At 35.6% G+C, this 22,254-nt stretch overlaps 1 protein-coding gene across 8 annotated transcripts in view; it reads left to right on the top strand.

The window, feature by feature from the left end:
• PCDH9 (protocadherin 9) overlaps window positions 1-22,254 on the top strand; it is a 748,214-nt gene that overhangs the window by 451,191 nt on the left and 274,769 nt on the right. For 4 of the 8 annotated variants that reach the window (XM_084510734.1, XM_084510733.1, XM_084510732.1 and 1 more), the window contains one exon: window positions 18,944-19,019. In XM_084510734.1, the coding sequence (XP_084366860.1) occupies window positions 18,944-19,019 (76 nt within the window). Of the gene's footprint in view, window positions 1-18,817; window positions 19,020-19,870; window positions 20,077-22,254 lie in introns of those variants that run through there. The other 4 variants (XM_084510731.1, XM_084510728.1, XM_084510735.1 and 1 more) reach the window with 2 other exon arrangements.

The raw sequence follows: 22,254 nt of genomic DNA, 5'->3' as shown, positions 1-22,254 counted from the left end.
TGGCATATCAGTCAGTTCTTTGCCATTTCTTTTAAAAAGTGTTCTTTGTGCAGTGTTTTCAGAGATATCTATGAGGTAAACCATCTTCAACCCCTTGTGTTGTTTTGTTTTGTGCTTTTTTTTTTTTTTTTTCCCCTAGATGGTGTTTAAAGTGAAATTTATCATAAGTGAAATTTTTCCTGACTTGCATTAATAATTGTCAGAAGCTTATTATCAATGTAGTTTGGTAATAATATTTTCTATTTCTAATCTAGATGTTTTGGGGACTTTGGTCAAGATCCTGATACAGAACTGTTATATAAGGTTATATAAACTATTCCTTTGTATAGAATTTTAGTTGTATGACAAAATTGTTAGAATTAGGTACATAGATGATTCAATTAAAGAAAATGGATCAAGCAAACAAAGAAACAAACAAATAGATGTAAAAGCTTAGGCAAGCATATATGTCTTATATAAAAATCACATTTTATTTAAAGGCAATTCTGAAAGGAATATATTTTAATTCTATAGTATGAACCAAGAAAGTGTATTTTTCAGATGGGAGTGCTCACATGAATAGTTCACTCTTTGATCTGAGCTTGCAATTTTCACTTATCCTTGCAAGTGGATAGTTTCTTCTTTGACATAATTGTGATCCTATAGATATATGTGTGTGCAGCCATGTGTTCATCAACACATGGAATTTATATGTGCACCAAATGATTTGCTGAACAAGCACTTTTGAATTCAGGACACTTTTAAGCATGGAGAATAGATACAATAGATATTAGGGAAAGGAAAAAAATACTTATTTTTACTGGATAGAAAATAAAATGATATATATATATATTTTTTTTCCTCAAAAATAAAGCATAAATGCTGAGAATAGCAAGTGTTCTTATTGTAATTCCAGAAACCTCTCATGGCATTTTTCATTTATTTATTTATTTAGCAAAACACATATGAAAATTTCAACTCCCCAGTCTAATTAATTCTGCTCACTAAGATTCTGACTGGCAAGTCTTCTCTAAACAGCATTTGTGGTTTTGCTGTTCATATTTCTTAATTATTTTGGTCAAAAAACTCTCTCTGTGCTCATTTGTTGCAATTAATTTCACTCAATTATGATTGGACACCAAGCAAAATTCTTTTAAGAAAAATTTTCTATTAGTTTTTGCTTCTTTTACCCTCTAGACTCTTTCATTGGTTTTGCCAATATGTCTGCTTTTTTGGCACACCTGTTTTTGCAGCCTAGATTGTGTTAATTCTTCTCTCAGAATCAATCGTGAGCAGCTTGCAACCAAATGCCTGATTAAAAAGTTAGCAGACCTTGAGTGCAATTACTTCAGCTCTATGGCATTCACGCATTAAACCCAGTGTTAATTGTTTCCCATTTTTGTAACGATCCTTATAATAGGATAAAAACAGAAGAGATCATTTCTTGAAGTTAAAACAGCAGAAAATAAAGACATTTGCTCTGATTAATCATTTCAATATGAAATTAAACACATTCACATGTAAACATAGAGGGTCTTTGTGCTAGATGCCAATTAAATTGGCATTGGTACCATTTGAAACATTTATTCTGTAGACTGGCACAACACATGTTTTTCGTGTTTGAGATTAGACAGCAAACAGGATTGAATAAAGAAGATTTTTGTGTTGCTGATTCAAAGGAGGCCCACACCATTATTAATATTAAAAAAATGTTAAAGAATAGTAATATGTACATTACAAATTACAAATTATATATTATAAACAATATTATTTCTGCAAGCAATATTTCTATTATTATATAAATATTATCATAGATAATGCCTATTAATATAAGTATCAAATAATGTATATATCATGGAGTGTGTATAAATATCTAGAGGGGAAGGAATTTATGTAATTACTCTTTATTATTGTTTTAAAAATTGAAGTACAAAGAGGAATACCTTAAAGTAAAATTTGTCATCATATAAGTGGAATTAGGAGATTAAATTAACATAGGTTGTGAAAAAAAAAATCAGAGAAAGATCTGTTGTGGTTTTTATTTACGTTGTTTATGTTTGGTTTTGTTTATTTTTTGAGAAGGAAAATGTCCCCAGATGCAACCAGAAAGCATAATGATTTAGATCCATCAAGCAGTACACATAGCAGTACACATAGTAATCATATGGAGCTGTTACACACAGTAGTCATATGGAGCTGTTTACTGCTACCTTTATTTCCCCATGGCTCTCTTGTTGTCTTTATTTCACCCAGTCTTCAATCAGATTGTAAATTTTGTGGGCGAACAGCATACTTTTCTGTGTTGCTTGAGTATTATTTTTCGCAGTGCCACTCTTCTATTTTCTCCCCTACCCTTCCCCTGCTCTGTGTAAAGCCTTTTACAATTAAGTAGATAGAAATTATAAACATATTTCTTCTACCTCAAATGATACAGTAATAAAATATTTATTCTTTGGATAGCATTTGCTACCAGACCTCTTAAATTAATTTGTAAATATCATGTTAGCTTTTTTAGGAATCGTGCCCAGATGAAAAAAGACAATATTTCCCACTTATTATTAAGCAAAAATATTGAGTGCTTAACATCACTGATATCTGAGGGCAGTTGGCCCCTCGTACTCAGTACCTGGAAATTGATTTTGGCTATATGATTCTGAGTCTAATAAGAATTTTTCTGTTGATTACAGAGACTCACACAGTAACTAATAACTCATGAAATCTGTCACAAAGCCCATCTTCTAACTTCATCCACATGATTGCCCTCCATCCCCTAGTTTGGAATGGCTGCTTATATCCTCTCACACATTAGCTTATCTGTCATTTTCTGTTTAGTTTAGAAACTCAGTATCATAAATTCTTTAAAATGTTACTTGTATGACCTGGCCCCTGATTTTAATTGTTAAGATTCCAGATGGTCCCCTTTACAAGGGCTGACAAAGTGGACCTGGTTGATGTTTAGCCATTTCGAAGAAAAGTGCCAGCTGTTAGTGATTTTTCTTGTTACTGAATATCATTCAAGATGATACCAGTAGGCAATATCCTAAAGGATATTTGGAATTATTGCTCTGGTGAATATCTGAAGCCAATGTTATGGAATTAGCAGTTTCTTATGAAAAAAAAAAAAAAAAAAAAAAAAAGACGACTCAAGAAATTAGAGCACATCTGTCTTTCTTTTCCTTCCATCTGTCAACCCAGGGCATGTACCATATCATTTTTTTTTTTCATATTGTGGGAAGCATTTGGCTTCCTCATTATTAATTTAACTATGTACAGTTTGATGTTGAGTTATTTTTGTCAACTTTACTTCTGTTATTAAGACTGCTATTCAAAATATATTGTCCAGACTTTCTAGTTTCAATTCTAGAGATTTTTAACTGTTTACATTCCTAAGAAATAACAATAACTAACTTTGCCTATCTCAGAGTAAAACGCATACCTACTGGTATTTTGCAAAGTGCACGTTTCTTTAATCTGTTGTATGTACATATTTTAGGCTCATGATTACATTAGATACAGAATTAATTTTTAATCATTTAGATTTTATTCCTTTCAATAAAACCAGTTGCAGTAAATATTATCTATGACTACTTCTATGGAAAAGGAAAATTTATGGTAAGAACTTACACAAATGTAGTTTTAGCTACATTTTTCCCTAGTTCCAATTAGGAAGTCTTCAAACAAACAAACAAACAAAAAACACTAATTGCCCTACCTGCAAATTTTTTTTTTTTTTTTTTTTTTTTTTTTTTTATGGCCATTGTGTAATTCAAAATTTGAGGGCATGTTTTTTACATAGTTCAGTAATTAGCCATAACTAATTTAATCTAATAATTCTAATAACTAAGTGGATCACCACTTAGAAAATAGAGTGGTAGGCTATTAAAAGAAAACATGTTTAACTGTTGCTAAGAAGTTCAAACACAGAATTCTGCACACAGACACGGTAAATGTTTAACGTCTAATTTGAGTGATTATTTATATAGTTAAAGCTTGTTTAAGAAGCCATAATCAGATTTAAATTTTTATATCCAAAGAACAACTTAGTAGCACACACTGGAAAAAAAAATCCAATACAGCAAGGCAAAAAAGCTGAGTATGTTTGTTGAGTGCCTTCAATACAAAAGATGATATGTGTGAGTAACAGAATTCCAGTCAAAAAAAAAAGGTAAAATCAGAAACATTCAAAACGTTTACTGATAGCTGACAATAAAAGCTTGAAATTTTATTGGCTTTAGTGCAAGTGAAAATGTTGATATACTAACCCTAATCCCATTTAAGTCAGAGGAACATATTCCAGTGGCTTTACTAGGTTAGGCTTGTGTTTATTACTTTAAAAAACTTAAAGTTGAAATTATGTCAGCAAATATTGTCTCCATTGCAGAGAATTTTCTCAGTCTTGATTTTGTTTTGGCTGCTCTTTTCACTGCATGTTCATTTTTCTAGTAGCAGTGAAGTAATAATAGCATCCTATTCCTCTGCCCATTCTCCTACTAAATAAAAAGGTTCCAGTTTCAGATTTTCTCTCAAGTAGGTGTGGCCATCCAACATTTTTGACCAGTTATCATCCTAACAGCAGTTCCTGTGAAATCTCTCAGACTTTCATATCTGTGATCTGTCAACAGTAAAGGGTAAATCATGGGGTTTGGGTATATTTATGTATCTTGTCAACCTGACTGAGATAAGGTAGCTTCCACAGGTACTGAGCTCTGTGATGTATTCTGCGCTCTGATAACTAAAATCCCAAGGTACTACCATGCATTTTCTTCCATCTACTGTAGTAGTACATATCAGAAAGGATACTGATCTACTACGCGAGAAACTGATATGCAAACAATAACACAACTCAGTTCAATTTGCCCATAGTGAGATATATTTTTATTTAATATTTGTTCTAATGATGAATTATCACTCAGAAATGTGTTCTCTCTACAGATCTATCTGGTAATAGAACATATCATAACAGCAATATTCTTAAACCATTGGCTTAGATTTAGATACAAACTCTTTGGACTTTTAAAAATTATTACTACTATTATTTCTTTCTCTGGAAAACAAAGACACGTATACTTGTGCTTCTGTAGTACTCATGTGAAGTGCAATTTTATTCCTATTTGCCTCCATGTTTTTCATGCTTTTATTTAAAATAATATTGCTGTATATAATTAAATGTAAAACAGGTTTGTGCCAGTCATTTTGCCTGATGAAAAGCTAGCATTTTCAAAATACATGTAAATTACCCTTGAAATGTTAGTAAATGTTGGGCTCAAAAGTCAGCAGTCTTTGGCTATCTGTATTAATAGACACGGTCATGTGCTCTAGGTGGAGAGTATACAAATAAATCCATCAGTTTAAACTTGATGGGATTAAAGGTGATGACATCCAACAAATTCTGCGAAATGAGAAACTTGCTGGTATGTAAATTAGAAAAAAAAAAAAAATGCACCAATCACTACATGTTTTATACCCAAACTAAATGTTCCACGTCCTCTTTTCTCCAATTTTGTGGACATGTAACATTGGAGAATTCACTGTTAGGCCAAGATCATAAGAAGGTCTGTACTTTTGCATAAGTGACTTAGCAAATATTTCCAGTAAAAGCTAAGCAGAAGGAATTAGTTATAAACATCAGTTAATGAAATTTCAAAAATTACTGCAAAGTTATTCCATTAGGTCACTAGAAGAAAGAAATTGACTAGTGTGAGTTACTAAGCTCAGCTGGCACAAATTAGTTGAGATCATCAACACCAGAACATGAATACAAACTATCAAAGCCATCTTTCAACCTATTCTAAGGGGATCTGTGGTGTTAGCAGCATTTCTAAAACTGTTCAGATAGTCAGAGTTCTTGTTTTCCCTATAAATTTTAATATGTCATGATCATGCCATAGGTAATTTGTGGAAAATATTGAAAATTGGGTGAAGTGTGAATAATAATAATGATTCTTGTCAACTCTCGTTTTTTTTTTCTACTTGGGGACAGCAGAAAATACATTTCTTGTACTGTCTTACTGATACAATAAGATGCCAGTGAGAGTATCTGCTCTTTTGATAACACAGTAGTACTGCTGTATTTTTTGTGTAGATGATTTCCACATAAAAAGACCTTATTTTTCCCTCTTTCTTCTTTCATTGTCTTTGTTACTAAAGTTTTATCTTTCTTATACTACTGAAGTGTATTTTAGAATTTTCTAGAAACTGTGTGAAAACACCTTAATGTGGCTACTCTTTCATTTGGCACTATAATTTCATGTACCAACCAAAGATGTGCCTTTTAAACTCAATAGTCAGCATGGCACAGGAATGAAAGATCCATTATCAAACCAAAAAGGCCCATTCAACCACTGAAAGACCTAATCTTCTCTGTGGATTAAGATTTTCAACCTTTGACATCACAAGATATTAGCAATCAAATGTACATATGTGTTACATGTGGTGGAGAAAGAATTTGTAGCAAGTATTTGTTGCAATATGGACATGTATTGTTCTGTGAAGAATTTCTGAAGAATTTAATTTTTCTGCAACATGTGTTTACATATGTAAAATGAAAACTCCGAAGCTCTGAGTTTTAAGTTTGGAATAAAATAAAATAAAATAAAATAAAATAAAATAAAATAAAATAAAATAAAATAAAATAAAATAAAATAAAATAAAATAAAAATCTGTTCTTAAGAAAGTTCTTATAGTTATCCTGTCATATGTAAAAAAAAGAAAACATAGGTTTTCATGGTGCAAATACATTATAGTCTGTCTCCTTTTCTAGTAGAGATGTAGATATATTTTATTTGTGGAGTTTTAATTAACTTATAGTGTGTGCAATCAATTGGGATTATTAGTTTCAAAATTAAAATATTGTACAAATTGAATCTTTCCCAGCATGCAACAATGTAACTGTATTATCCTTGACAATCACTTCCACTTTCAGCTTTTCCGATGTGGTCCACTTATCTAATTTGACAGCTATAGTGTCCGTTGTGTTAATAGATGTACAGCTGCTTTCTAGAATCATAGCATGTAAAAGGTCTTATCCTCAAAGGGCAATGCTGCTTCTATTTCTGCTTTCTGTGCTTGCAGGAGAAGACATGACTGATGACTCAGAATTAATTGTAACCCAGTGAGCTGTCAGTGACAGATACCTGTTACACACACTAGTACTAGTTCATAAGGCAATCTTATAACGTACTATTCCCCCTACAACATCCCTAAATTGAGAGGAATGGAGGATTGAGAGGGAACATCCTTCCTTTTGCTCCTCCAGCCTTCATGCTAATACAGGAATCTATGAGAATTCAAGTTCTTTCCACACATCCAGGAGAAAAATGAACTATTTAATTGCATTTTTTCAAGCTCATAGAAAGAGAAGATAAGATCAACATGAGGTTGTCTGATTGTTGCACCTATTGCACCAATTGTTTTAGAGTTTGGTTGTTTAAAGACCTTCAAACATGCATTCTTTCTCTCTGTCTCATTTAAAACGGTGTTAATATGACTACCTTTAAAGTCCTATGGCACAAAACCTCCTATTGGACAGTTGGCTATTTGCTGTTAAATTGGTGGATTTTGTAGCATGTTTTTCTTCTTTGTTTATACACAGTTAAAAACAAAGTGGTTGAATTTGGAGGAAGCTAATTATAACATAGAATCATCTCAGGAAAAACAATTGCTACCTATACATAAGAGCCATGGACTACTTCATTTCCACAGTTACATGCTATACTAAAGATTATTAATTGGACAGAATACTAAGCAAGTTTTTATCACATCATTCTTTTTCTTAAAGATCAATTGGAAGTTTCCTGCTTCCTGATACTGCATAAATCTGTTGTTGTGACTGAAAGTGATAAAAGTATAAATACATATCACTATTGTAACAGTCATTATCAGCTTTTATCAAAAAGATGCAATATCAAAAATGATTGTTGATGTGATACCACGTGAATCAATTTAGTCAATACAATAAATAAGCCATTATTGATGGAGTACTTCTGTAACCCGTTAAATAGATATAAATACAATTTATAGCAGTCAATATTTTTACTACTTTGTCATTCAGGTAAGACAATAATAGTTTTTCTTTTATAAGAAGCCTTGACAATATATATTCCTCAGATGGGATATATGCTTTTTTTTTTTTTTTTTTTTTTTTTTCCCCTCAAATTTGGAACTGTAATTTATAGTTAAAAGAAAGTCCTCAGATTTTTATTTTTATTATTTTTATTTTATTTTTATTTTTACCCTGTTAACATTACTGAAGCCAGATGAGTTTTACAAAATGTAAATCAGGACAAATTCATTATTATAACTAAACTTGTAGAATTTCAGCAACAACTGTTTTTACATTTTAATAGTTCATATACATTATTGATCAATACATGCTTTTATTAACATAAAACTTCTGAGAGCATAGAGAAGTTATGCTGGCTATTGTTATAATTGCTACAGTGCTTCTACAATACTTCTTCAATTGAGTACACTTGTAATGTGCTTTATCTGTTTTTCTAGGAGGAACTCATCAGCAAAATCAAACTAAACAAATAAATTGAAGATCACTGAAGTCTTTAAATTACTAAAGATCACATGAAATATAATTCTATTACAACCAAATTGTTTATCTGTGATTTTCTTTGCATGCTGTAACACAAACAAGTTCTTATAAAATGTGCCAGAGAAAGAAATAAGTCAATTCATAGTCAGTGCAGTATCTTTTGTCTATGAGATCCATTTCTTCATTAATGGCAGCTAAAATTTCAAGTTTTGAATATCTAAAGTCATGTCCCTAAATCAGTATGAACATAGTGCAAGATCTACCTGTACTTACTGGCAGTTTAACATTGGGTATTTAAATTTGAAAACTCTGGATTTCATGTTGCTCTACAGTCATGGAGTATAACAACAGAGTTGAGAAAAGGATAAGTCTGTCTAAAGTCTTCTAGTAGTTAAATGTCCTATATTTGTACTCAGTCATCTGTAGTCAATGACTGAGTACAAACACCTCAAAAAGGCATTTTACTGTTATTTTAAAATTCTTTTTTTTTAGGATGCCGTGAATGTCACTAAAGCTACCTCTCTCTTTCTCCCTTAACTAACTACACATGTTTAGAATATTACCGAAGTCACAAAGCTAATTTTTAATAGGTATCTACAAAGTTACTGCAAAGTTACTTTTCTAATTAATCCTTTCTCAGGATTATTTTCCTGGGAGTTTCTGGTAAGAAATAATTTAAAAATACACCAAACTGTAATTTACTGTAGCCATTTGGGTGAAATATATTTCTGAACATTTTTAATGATTTAGCTTAGTTGTCTACCAGTAGCACACTTAGCTATTTTCTTTTAAGTTTTATTGCATACAGCAGTTTCTTTTCCACCCCCACCTCCCTCCCCCTGCCCCCTCCCCTCTTGCCTTTCTGTGCATCTGAGATATTAATTTGCATAATTGTGGGCTTAGAAGTGATTTCCTGAGTCTCAGACAATTAATTCAGGGAAAGGGACTAAGACAGAAAATGCTGACGATTTATTAGTATTTTAGCAGACTCCCAAATTGAACAAGGTAATACTCTGATTTAGCCTAGATTAAATCGTACTACTCAGCTTTCATGTTAGTTCAAATTTACCTTGCAGACAAGATGATTTTAGATAGATAACTGTCTATTAGGAAAAGGAGCATTTGCCTTCTAATTAGGAAGGTAAAACTTAAAATAAAATAGATGGTGGCCTTGGGTGTCCAGTAAAACAAACAAACAAAACCACTACAAAATCCAGAAACAAACAAAAAACAACAAAAACACCAAACCAAACCAAAAATCAGGAAGAATTTATAGCACAAAGACTGTAGTTTCATGAAATAAAATGAAGTAATGTCACAACTTAAAAAAGGGACAGTGATAGTACCACAAAACATGACTGAAACCACAGGATTTGATGGCAGACCTTTCTTCATTTGCTGTCACTGTAAAAATAAAACAACTGCCCAAACAATGGGGCTCTTTGTTCCCCATGATTAAATGTGTGCCATCAAGCACTCGTTTTCTCCCCAGTCTGAGGGCAGACTGCAATTGAGACAGTCTGACTCCTCTTTTTCACACTGAAGAAAGGGTTCACAGTTATCTGCAGCCTAAGTAGTTTAACAAAGGTAGAACAGGTGATTATATGCTTCTTTTTAATATATTACAGCATAATTTATTGATTTCTGTGATATTGAGTAAGAGAAATCAAATGACTATCTGACACAAAAACAATGTGCCTTCTGGAATCAATGTCAACATTGTCACCATAGGAAGAAAAAACAAGTGAATACCACTCAAGCTACTTATATATGCAACACAGTATGAAAACGTAGCATGAAGATGCAGAATAAATTGTCATTCCATTTTTTGTCCTTTTCTTAGCCTGAGATATTGATGGAAACCTCTGTCATCTTGGTTCTCTGGAAGAGATATCAAGATGGGAATGAAGAATGGGCTATCCCATGATCCAAGTTGGTTCCCTCAATAATGACTGCTGTAGAGACTTCACTAGCAAGCTTAGTTTAGATGTAGTCAAGAAAAAAAGAATGCTGTCTCTCCTAGCAAATTGCAGGTATATGCTGCACAATTTGCACATAATGCAAAATTAAGCCAAAACTATTTGGGTGAAGCAAGGGTGGCTTTTTAGTAAGAAAGTAGAATGATTTTACCTTACAGTCATATTCTTTCATAAAGTTGAGTGAAACATGAAGGAAGAAGGTATGTTCAAGTGATCACAAGGCTGAACTATACGAAACCTTATTTGAGGGCCTTTCACAGAATCACAGAATCACTTTGTGGCCTTCCTTCATGATACACTATACACTTTCAGAGAAGGCCACAGATCAGAAATATTTGAGATTCATCTTTCCTGTTTGGAAATTAGAAGGTAGACTATAGATTTTAGGAGGCTTTTATTAAGTCAATCAGAACTGAAAATAATAAATATCAAACCAACAAAGGAAAACACTGCTTGTTTATAAAACAAACAGCAACCATATGTTAATTCAGAATCCTTGCCAATTCTTTCTGGAGCAAATACAAACATAGATATGTGTGTGCAAGTTTGTTGTTGTAGCTTAGTAAAAAAAAAAAAAAAAAAAAAAAAAAAGACGTCTGCTTATCCCAGATCACTTTCTTTGTACATTAAAATGTGCACTGCATCTTCTTTCAATATAGGCACTTAAGGGAAGAGAAATTTTAGGAAAAGAAGATTTAAACTATAGTTTTTTATTTTTTCTTTTCTTTTTAAAACACTGTATTTTAAAATGTGGTGATATAAAGCACATCTTTTTTCCTCCACTCTGAACTTGTTATTAGCTTGGTTTGGGTAACTTTATTTCTACAGGCTTGATATCATATATACATATATATATATATATTTTTTTTTTTTTTTCCATGTTTTAGTACATAAACCAGGACTCTTTGTTTTGATCCTGAGAGGAACAAACTCACATTTTCCACAGAGGACTTCCAAATAAGTATAGTTATTTCTTGCATCCTCACAGCATTTTCTTAAAGTTGTGCACAAACAATTTCACTTCCTTCATTATAATTTTCTAGGATTTTAACAGTTTTCTTTTGATTTTCTTTTCAAATGTTTCTTCTCTGACTTCTTTATCCAAGAATGGAATTTAAGTTTCAGTAAAGTATGTATTGTATAGATTCTTCTGTTTCTTTTCCATAAAGGAAAAGAACTTGCTTTTTCAAGTTTCTCTTATGAGCCTCCATAGTATAAATATTTTTACCTTAAGGAAAATATTCCCAGATTGTTTTTTTTTTTTTTCCTCATTGATTTTCTTTTATAATGTTCTTTGTTTTCTTAACACAAAGTATGGCATAATAGTTTGGAAAGGAAAGCGAATGAGTTTTTGTAGATGCAAATGTTCTCCTCATCTGAAATAAAGATCTCACATACAATTGAAGATGTGTCATGCTTGAAAAAATATTCTGATATGCAAACATATGGCCCATTCTGTACAGCTTAATTTGACTTGGTGTGAATTTGTGAATCAGATGTTTTGATGATTTCTGCTTGTCTGGAAAGCCAGATATCAAGAGTCTTAACTTACAACTATATAGAGTGAAGAAATGGCCATTTTAAGTACCTGCTTTGTAAACTCAGAAGCCAGTTTAGCTGGTTTAAATTCAGCAGGTTCTATTTGCAACAATATAATGTATAAATGTTTTTTTAAATTGCACCTTGTTTTATAATAGTGGATAGTATCTTGTGCCAAATCTGTCACTGTGAGACATTCAACAATGGAAACAATAGTGTAATTATTTCTAGGATCCCTGATTAGCAAAAACAATACAATAGTTGTACAAAGCTAGAAAATCTGATTTTCAGAATAAAGTAATCTTACCATGGAAAAGCTGCTCTTAATGCTGATTTCTATAACTTTCTGTTTGATTCATGTACATAATTGGAAGAAAAATGTATATCAGAAGCTATTTTCAATGTATTTTAGAATAAAATTTATTTTAGAATAAAATGGGAAATACTGAAAAATTTTTAAAACTTGTGCTTATATTTCTTATGTTAAAGTTCTGTTTACAACACAGCTTGTAACTCATCTCCTATAGGACATTTCAAGCAGTCAATATCACATGGCATGGTGTTTACTTCAGATTTTCAGCATTCAGGTCAACTAAAAAACTATTTTTCTGCCAGTGTTTGACAGTTTCTGGGAAAATAAGACAGTGGGAAAAACTTAGTCTCACAAGGAATGCCAAAATATTGGCTCACCTATTCTAGATATCCATTCTGAAGTACAGTACCTACTAATTCTTTTGCTTTAGTAAGGATCTGCATCCTGGGCTGCATCAACAGAGAGGCCAGCAGATCAAGGGAGATGATTGTGCCCCTCTGCTCTGCTCTTGTGAGGCCCCACTTGGAGTACAGTGTCCAGGTCTGGGGCCCCAGCAGGATGTGGATCTGTTAGAGCAGGTCCAGAGTAGGGCCACAAAGATGATCAAGGTGCTGGAGCACCACTACCATGAAGAAAGGCTGAGAGAGATGAGGATGTTCAGTCTGAAGAAAAGAAGGTTCCACAGAGACCTCATTGCAATCTTTCAGTTCTTAAAGGGACCTTATAAAAAAGATGAGGAGCAACTTTTTACATGGGCAGACAATTATAGAACAAGGGAGAATGGTTTTAAACTAAAAGAGGGTATATTTAGATAAGATTTTACGAGGAAATTCTTTACTGCAAGGGTAGTGAGGCACTGGAATGGGTTGCTCAAAGAAGCTGTGGATGCCCCATCCCTGGAGGTGTTCAAGGCCAGGTTGGATGGGGTTTTGAGCAACTTGGTCTGGTGGGAGGTGTCCCTGCCCATGGCAGGGGGGTTGGAATTAGATGATCTGTAAGGTGTCTTCCAACCCAAGCTGTTCTATATGAGTCTATATGATATATGATTTTAGGACTGTGTCTTTAATGCATGATAGTACTTTCCAAAACTATTTATTTATTTATTTATGGAGTAAAATTACAAACTGTGGTATCAGAATGCATTTTATAAAGCTAGGATTGTCAGAAATAAAGTACTTTGATACAACATATATTTTCAAACTAGTATGCAGCACTGGAAAACTATGAAAATGCTCCAGATATTTCTAGTTTTTTTATTTTTATTTTTTTATTTTCAATTAGAATTCTTCACATCAAGACAACAGAAGTGAGAAAAATATGACAGAAGAATATAAGAAAAAAAAAAAAAGCTGCAACTAAGAAGTATTTTTAAAAGGTTTTCGGTGTCTTAAAATAAAATATTTTAATGAAGTAAAACATGGTATACTATGCCAAGCACGGGTTCTACTTTTCTGTGACTGTGCCAACAAGAACAGGAATACCCCCATCATCTCCCTTCCATTCCTCCCTGTCCTCCAAGAGATTTTCTTGATATTTTTATTTGCATTTTCAAGTACCACAGCTATTACATATATCCAGTAATTTTGCAAATCACAATTTTTAGAAAGTACTAGACATATTTTAAGGTTATTTAAGAAAGGAGCAGCTAGACCAGTTTCATGTGTGGTTGATTTTATATACTTTTGGTCGGTACTGTGATTAAAAGAAAGTATCGACTGGCTGACTACCTGGTCTGAAAACAGGAAAAACAAACAAACAAACAAAAAACAAAACAAAACTGTTCCTATCATGCTTGAACTGTCCTTTATCAACACCACAGTTTTCTATCCTTTGTCACCATCTAAGATACAGAATTAATTTTTATCTGTATCTCTTGTGGGTGTGAAGTTATGCTTCACCTAGATAAGCTTTATGGAATCTGCCGTAGTAGGTGACTAATAGAACAATGTTTCAGTGTATCTACTACCAGTTGTTTTTCTGATTTGTAAACTCAGCTCAGGTTCAAAACCATATTGAGTCAAAATGTCCTAAATTATATATTGAAATTGCTTTGATACAAAGTATTTTTTTCAACTGATATAAATTATATTTGGAACTGAATACTCCTTTTAGTTTGAGTTTCACATAACAAAGATGTGGTATTTCCTGTTTAAAAATAAAGAGTGGATAAACATTCAGGACCTAAAGAAAACCCATATATTATATTTTTCCCCTAAAAATGATGGTATATGATTAACCATGTCACAGATTTTAGATTTGAATTTTGGACATGTGATGTGGACCTCAATAATAACCCCACCTCATGCTGTATGTACTCCTGCATATGTAGCATAATTAAAATCATAATTACTTGTTATCATTCCTTAGAATAACTTGATTATATTGCAAAGTGTAACAACGGTACAAAGTTTATAAAAGAGGTTTTAGGGGAAGAAGATCAGGAAGGAACAAAGGAGAAACAGACAGAAAGGGATATAAAATAGGGCTAGTCAGCATGCTTTGGCTGAGCTCTGTGCCTGATTACTACAGTCTGGCCTGTGTTGTCATTTAATCATCTCCTCACTCTCTCTCTCTGCCTGATATCACCTCTGTCCCCTATGTGTCAGCACTTCAAGGACTCAGTGCCAGCTCCTGGTGAGACCTCTGTGTCTCAGTGAAATTTGGTGCCAACTCCTGGTGTCAGGCTGGTGCCTGGGTGCCCTGCCCTGTGGTGGCAGCTGCTGCAGCCAGTGGGGTCTCAGCATTGGCTCCTGGAGCAAGTGAGGGTCTTCAGCCTCCAGACAGCAGGGTGGGAGTGGTGTGTGTCCCCAGTCCTCCTTCTGGGGGACAGGGATGAGTGAGGCGAGAGAGGAGCTCTGTGCTGGCAGCTGAAGCAGGGCCACGGGTCACAGCCCATGTGCCCAGTGCTGGCTACTGAGGGCAGCGTCTGTGTCTGCCCCAAACTGGGAGTGCATGGGGTGTGTGTGTGCACTGGCAAACCCCACACTGGAGCAGCCGGTGAGTAGGTGACCCATGGGGCAGGTGAAAAAGGGACATTGCTGGGTGGGCAGAGGGGCTGTGCTGGTGCTTGGAGCACCTGTGAGTGTGAGTGTGTATACATGTACATGTATGCTGGTGTGGCCAGAGGGGTGTGTGTGTGTCTGCACGAGGGAGCTGCTGTCTGTGCCAGCCTGAGGGGAGGGGACTGGACTTCAAGAACAATGCTAAGCTGGGGCTGCTGGAGCAGGCTTACATCCCTTAGCATAATTATATGCTTCCAGTAAATTGAGTGACAGTCTTCCCCTGCAAGTGACATGATATGCCTAAGCTTAAGCATTGGCTTTGAATCTCTCTTTATGGAAGGTTTTTCCCCTCATTGTTGTGGTGGCAGGGTTTAGTCTTAAACTTTCCTCATTGACTACATACTGTCCTTTCATCACCTCTGGAACTGGATCACTGCTTACATGACCTTCAGATCTTTTGTAATTCTTTATGGTTTGTAGGGTCCTTAGTGAGAGTCTCAGAAAACCATACAGCCAAGACTATATATTTTTTTCTTATAATTCAGAGTATGGACTTAAAAGAACTATCAGCTAAGGGTTTGCCAGAATTAGTGTTTGACCTCTGCCATTTTATGACTGTCAATTTAGAGTTGGAGCAGATTTTGGCTAGTATAAGGAGCTTTTTGTTAAACTAGATCAATGTTTTTTGCTACATAACAATGAAACTGGCCATTTGTACAATCATGCTTTTTTTTTTCCTTCCCTCTTCTGTTTTTTTTTTTTTTTTTTTTTTTTTTTTTAATCCTATATTTGGGTAGTAATTAACTGCAGCATGTTAATTATTTTGCAAAATCTTAAATTAAAACGGTCATCTTCCCCCTTACTTTAAGGATTTATTTTCATCATCATTCATATTTTCCCATACAATCTTTTAGTTTATTTTTAAAAAAGAATGTAATCTCCTTTTCTTCTGCTGCTTACTGTTTTTACTAGTGACATAATTTCTAACTTCAGAAAAACAGATCTCTAAATTTGTGTTACTGAAAATAACTGTGGGAAGAGAAGATTTTAAGCTGTGTGGTTAAGTATATTTCTATTTTGATCATATTCAAAGCAAAGAGTCTGCTAATGATTCAAAAAATTCTTCAGCACGACAATTCCAGAGTGGAAATATAAGATAAAATAACAAAGTGTGAAGTAAAAAATCACTTAGTGATAGAATATCACTAGGTCCTCTGTTGAAACTAATACAGCTCAATGTCTCAGAGGATCTGTTCACTTTTTTTTTTTTTTTTCCCTACAGCTGCATTCTAATCCTAGAGCTAGGAAAGGAACTTAAAAGTAAAACACTAATTATAAAATCACAGCCATGAGCAAATAGTATTACATTTATTTCTATACTGATTTACACAGTAATCCAAAATTGACTTAATCAACTATGTATGTATCAACTCCCACCCAAGGGAGATGAAAAAAAGAAGCCTGCTAGAAAACACTGATCATCATGTAAAATGGCAGCAATTACCATTAACAAATAGTTTTAATAAGCAAATACACAGTTAATACTATTAACTTGAGGTTTTTCTCAGTTAGTAAATAAATATATAAATCAGTTAAGATTAATGTAAGTTTTTTGAATCACTTCCAGATCACTCTTGGCTCCCTGATGTTGAAACTAATTTTTGAGGGAAGATGTGCTTAACTGAATTTAACCACCCTCTTGAGATGATCTTGAACTAGTTGTTTCTGATGCTTCAGAAATGCAGCATTCTGATCTATGAAGACCTGTAATACTCTTTTCATGAATCCCACAGTTGCTCTTGCTAAACAATTCACAGCAGTGCTATCGGCTCTAGAGCTCTTGGGGAATTACTGTATCATTCAGTGGCTAAAACTCACAAAGTCAGGTTATTTCTCCAGATAAAAGAGGTTCAGAATCAATAATGGCTAACTAAACCAAACGTACAATGTGGATTTTATTTTTTACCTTTGAAATGACTTTTTTTTTCTCTTTTTCCTAAGAAGTTCAGGAAAAGTTGTAATTCTGGCTGTCCTTCACTGCGTTGCTTTGAGCAAAAATGTCATTTATTTATTATTTCCCGTACAGAAGTGATAATTTCATATTCCTTCATTGCATTCTACAATTCTTTGCTGACCACTGTGGTTTCACAGTTGCATTATCAATGCTAAATATCCATTTTAGTTATATAGTTGATATCAGTTAAGTGTACATCCTTCAGTTCTTGAAAAATGACAAAGAAAACAGTGATTTTTCTGTTTAACTTGGCTTTCTTGGTGAGCTTATTCCTTTCCTTTCCTTTCCTTTCCTTTCCTTTCCTTTCCTTTCCTTTCCTTTCCTTTCCTTTCCTTCCCTTCCCTTCCCTTCCCTTCCCTTCCCTTCCCTTCCCTTCCCTTCCCTTCCCTTCCCTTCCCTTCCCTTCCCTTCCCTTCCCTTCCCTTCCCTTCCCTTCCCTTCCCTTCCCTTCCCTTCCCTTCCCTTCCCTTCCCTTCCCTTCCCTTCCCTTCCCTTCCCTTCCCTTCCCTTCCCTTCCCTTCCCTTCCCTTCCCTTCCCTTCCCTCTCCTTCCCCTTCCCTCTCCTTCCCCTTCCCCTTCCCCTTCCCCTTCCCCTTCCCCTTCCCCTTCCCCTTCCCCTTCCCCTTCCCCTTCCCCTTCCCCTTCCCCTTCCCCTTCCCCTTCCCCTTCCCCTTCCCCTTCCCCTTCCCCTTCCCCTTCCCCTTCCCCTTCCCCTTCCCCTTCCCCTTCCCCTTCTCCTTCTCCTTCTCCTTTTTTCTTTTCTTTTTTCTTTTCTTTTTTTCTTTTCTTTTTTCTTTTCCTCTCCTCTCCTCTCCTCTCCTCTCCTCTCCTCTCCTCTCCTCTCCTCTCCTCTCCTCTCCTCTCCTCTCCTCTCCTCTCCTCTCCTCTCCTCTCCTCTCCTCTCCTCTCCTCTCCTCTCCTCTCCTCTCCTCTCCTCTCCTCTCCTCTCCTCTCCTCTCCTCTCCTCTCCACTCCTTTTCAAATCTTACAGTATGAACAGTGATAATACAGGGTTTTATCTCAGAAATATGCTTATTACATTTTCTGATACTGTTTGCTTTTCATAAAGCAGTTCACAAAGGCTTCTGCTTCTCAGAAATAGCTTTAAAATGATGAGAAACATACCTAAAGGTATACTGATTACTTTATTATGAAAAGATTACTGCACAGATCGTGTGCAGACCTTTAAAATTTGTCTCCCCTGCCTGCCATCTTCCCTGGGTTGCTCCAAAAGTAAGCAAAAAGGAAAAAACAAACAAACAAACAAACAAAACAAACAAAACAAAAACAACAAAAAAAACAAAAACAACCAGTAAACCCGAAAGTAATAATTGCCTTATAAGCATTGCCAGTATTTGTATTTCAAAAGTTAAAATAAATAAATAAATAAATGTCAGGAGAACAAAAAAGAAGAGCACTAATCAGTGTGTCCTGTGCTCTTCTTTGTAGTCCCAGCGCCGTGTTACATTTCACCTCCCCGATGGCTCCCAGGAAAGCTGCAGTGACAGTGGTTTGGGAGACCACGAACCGGTGGGTGGTGGAACCCTGATCTCACACCCTCTCCCTCTGGTTCAGCCGCAGGATGAATTCTACGACCAGGCCTCACCGGACAAGAGGACTGAAGCTGATGGCAACTCTGACCCCAACTCGGGTGAGTCACCCTCATTGCTTTGGCTTCTCTCTGTTGCTTTGGTAATTCTTTTCTATCCCTTTGAGCTTTGTAATGGTAGAGATGTTTTTAAGTGCATGAGGGATATGATTTTAGCTCATAACGGTTGGTAGGAAATAGTGTAGTTTGCCTGAAGTGCCTCATATTGTAATTTATAGAAACGAAAACATGCCCAGTAAGAAAAAAAAAACACATCTCCAAACAGTTGCACAGTGAGAATAGCTGAAAATACTACAAGGTAGTGAGCTTTCCTTGGTAATTGCAGTGCTGCTGTCATTTAGCGTTGGGCTTTTGTTTTAGGACACCCATTCCAAATACACATTAAAAGAGCAAGGATATGGTGGTTGAGTGATCTGTTAGACTAGTAAATCAGTGAAGCATTAAAAAATGCAATTCCAAATTTATATAACACACCTATTATTTCCTCTTCTAACAGAAAGAAACATAGAGTTTCTTTGTTGGGTTGGAATGGCATTGATGTTTTGCTTTTTGGAACTGCTGGATGTGTATTTTAACGTATGTGCCTACTTTTGGAAATTCTTCCTTTCCTTCTGTATAATAAATGTACATGATTGAAGTATTTGTGACAGTCAGTACAAAAAAAAAAAAAAAAAAAGTGCAGTCTTAACCAATGCTATGTCTAGTATTTTGGCATTGGAAGATGGAGACTTATACATACTGAAAACTGGGAGAGGGTCCTTAAGCTTTCTGTTTTCTGTTTGGAATGTGGAGACAATACCTTCTTGGAAGGTAATTGAACTTGCATTCTCCTGCATCTCAGGAGTACAAAAAAAAGAGTTAGTTTCTTTCTGACATTTCTCCCTTTTGTATAGATGAGTAAATTTTCACTGGACCTGTACAACCAGGAAAGAAGGTGGCCCTGGGATCTGCTGCACAATATTCAGGTCCACGTTCTCATTTAGGCAGAGCTGGATCTGAATTATGACATTTAAATCATGGTTGATGAGAATGTAAACTGTGGAATATTGGCTTTAGTAGCATTTTTCTTATACCTTTCATGGAAGGTCAGAGAGGTTATGTTGGGTAAAACTCTCTGAAAAAAAGGAAAAGGAAAAGAAAAAGAAAAAGAAAAAGGAAAAGGAAAAGAAAAAGAAAAAGAAAAAGAAAAAGAAAAAAAAAAAAAAAAAAAAAAGAAAAAGAAAAAGAAAAAGAAAAAGAGAATCCTTTCTCAAAGCTTTGTTCTAGTTTCCTTCCCCCTCTCTTCCCCCCCCCCCTTTTTTTTCCTGGATATTTACTTTTTCCTTCCCCCCTGCCCCCCCCCCCAAAAAAAAATGTTCGTGAAGCTACAATATTATACAATATGTAGAAATGCAAATAACTATACTGGACTAGCAACTATGAATGACTTTGAAACAAGAATGTACATTTGTTTAAGCAAGTTAATTCTTAAGCAGAATTATCCTGTTAATTCTCTGACCATGTATGAGATGTGTGAAACATTTAACAAGATCAGAGAGGAGTTTTAAGGCATCATTGCATGTTGGCATTGTTGCATTGCTTCACAGACTCTGAATTGCACAACTCTTCAGAATGTGACATAAAAATCTCCAGAAGAGTTCAGAAAAACATGCTCAGTAAACTTTGTATCAAGCTACTAAAAGCATGATTTTACAAATCTTTCTGTCAAGAATGTTGTGCGAATGTAGTATTTTAATTATCAGCAATATATTCATTCCTAATACAGACAGTAATAGAAAATCAGAGTGTCTGAGTGTTCTTAAATGCTACACGAAAAGTTTTTATATAGTCTGTAGTTACCCCTGTTTTAGTCTTGGGGATGTTAAATTTATGTCAAATTTACAAAAATCTAACCAACAATCAATCTGTACTGATGTTTGGTGAAGTATTGAGGTATAGGCCTTTTGCGTTTTGTCAAACTGAATTAGAGCGGTGTCGTGGTTTCACCCTGATGGACAGCCACATTCCACCCAGCTCTCTCACTTCCCTGCCTCAAAAGGAAGAGGAGGAGAACATATGATGGAAAAGGGCTCAAGGGTTCAGATAAGGCCAGGAAGATTCCCTCACCAATTACTGTTATGGGAAAAAAAGACTTAGCGTAAGGAAGATTAATATAATTGACTGTTGATTATCAACAGACTACAGCAGTGAGAAACTAAAAGCAAATCAAAAACGCATTCCCCCTCATCCACCCTCTTCTCCTCCCCCAGAGCAGTACATGGGAATGGGGACTGGGGGTTGTGATCAGTCCGTAAGATTTTGTCACCTGCTACTCCTTCATGGTCACTCTCTTCCCCTGCACCACCATGGTGTCCCTCCCATGGGGTACTGTCCTTCCAGAACTGATCCTGCGTGGGCTTCCCACAGGCAGCAGATCTTCAAGAACTGCTCCAGTATGGGTCTGTACCGCAAAATCCATCTGTCAGGAGCAACCTGCTCCAGCACAACTCTCCCACAGGCGGCAGCCCCTCTCCGGGCCCCCTGCTGCTGCAGGCGCCCTCTACATGGGCTGCAGCTCTGGCCAGGGGCCTGTTCCTGTGGGGGCTCTCCATGGGCTGCAGCATCCTCCAGGCCACATCCACCTGCTCCACCGGGGGCTCCTCCATGGGCTGCAGTGTGGAGATCTGCTCCCTGTGGGACCATGAGCTGCAGGGGGACAGCCTGCTCCACCAGGGCCTCTCCACAGGCCACAGAGGAACTGCTCCAGTGCCTGGAGAACCTCCTGCCCTCATTCTACACTGACCTTGGTGTCTTCAGGGCTGGTTCTCACTCCTCACTCTCCCAGCTGCTGTTGCACAAAGCCTTTTTTTTTCTTTTTTTTTTTCTCTCTTTCTTAAGTCTGCTCTCACAGAGGCCCCACCAATATTGGTCACTGGCTCAGCTCTGGCCAGCAGTGGGTCACTTTTGGAGACATCCAGAACTGGCCTTTATCTAACATGGGGTAGCTTCTGGGCTCTTCTCACAGTGGCCACCCTGTACCCCTCTGCTACCAAAAGTTTGCCATTTAAACACAGTAGAAATGGACATTGAAACAGTACATTCTGTATCTCACCAAATCTCACAGACCACCAAAGGAATGAATGATATAATCATTAATATGACAGAAATCATCCTAGGAAAACCCTAGGCAAGGAAGGAGTGAGACTGCCCATTATATGGATTTGACTTATTCAGTATAAAGTTATTGTCTCGGCATTGTGTCAGAAGTTTTTTTGGTACTGGAGGCACAAGTTTTTGG

Source organism: Aythya ferina (genome assembly GCF_964211825.1).
Source record: "Aythya ferina genome assembly, chromosome: 1".
NCBI classification, from domain to species: Eukaryota; Metazoa; Chordata; class Aves; order Anseriformes; family Anatidae; genus Aythya; species Aythya ferina.
The sequence above is the reverse complement of the archived record's forward strand: the minus strand, read 5'-3'. Positions and strand labels throughout refer to the sequence as shown.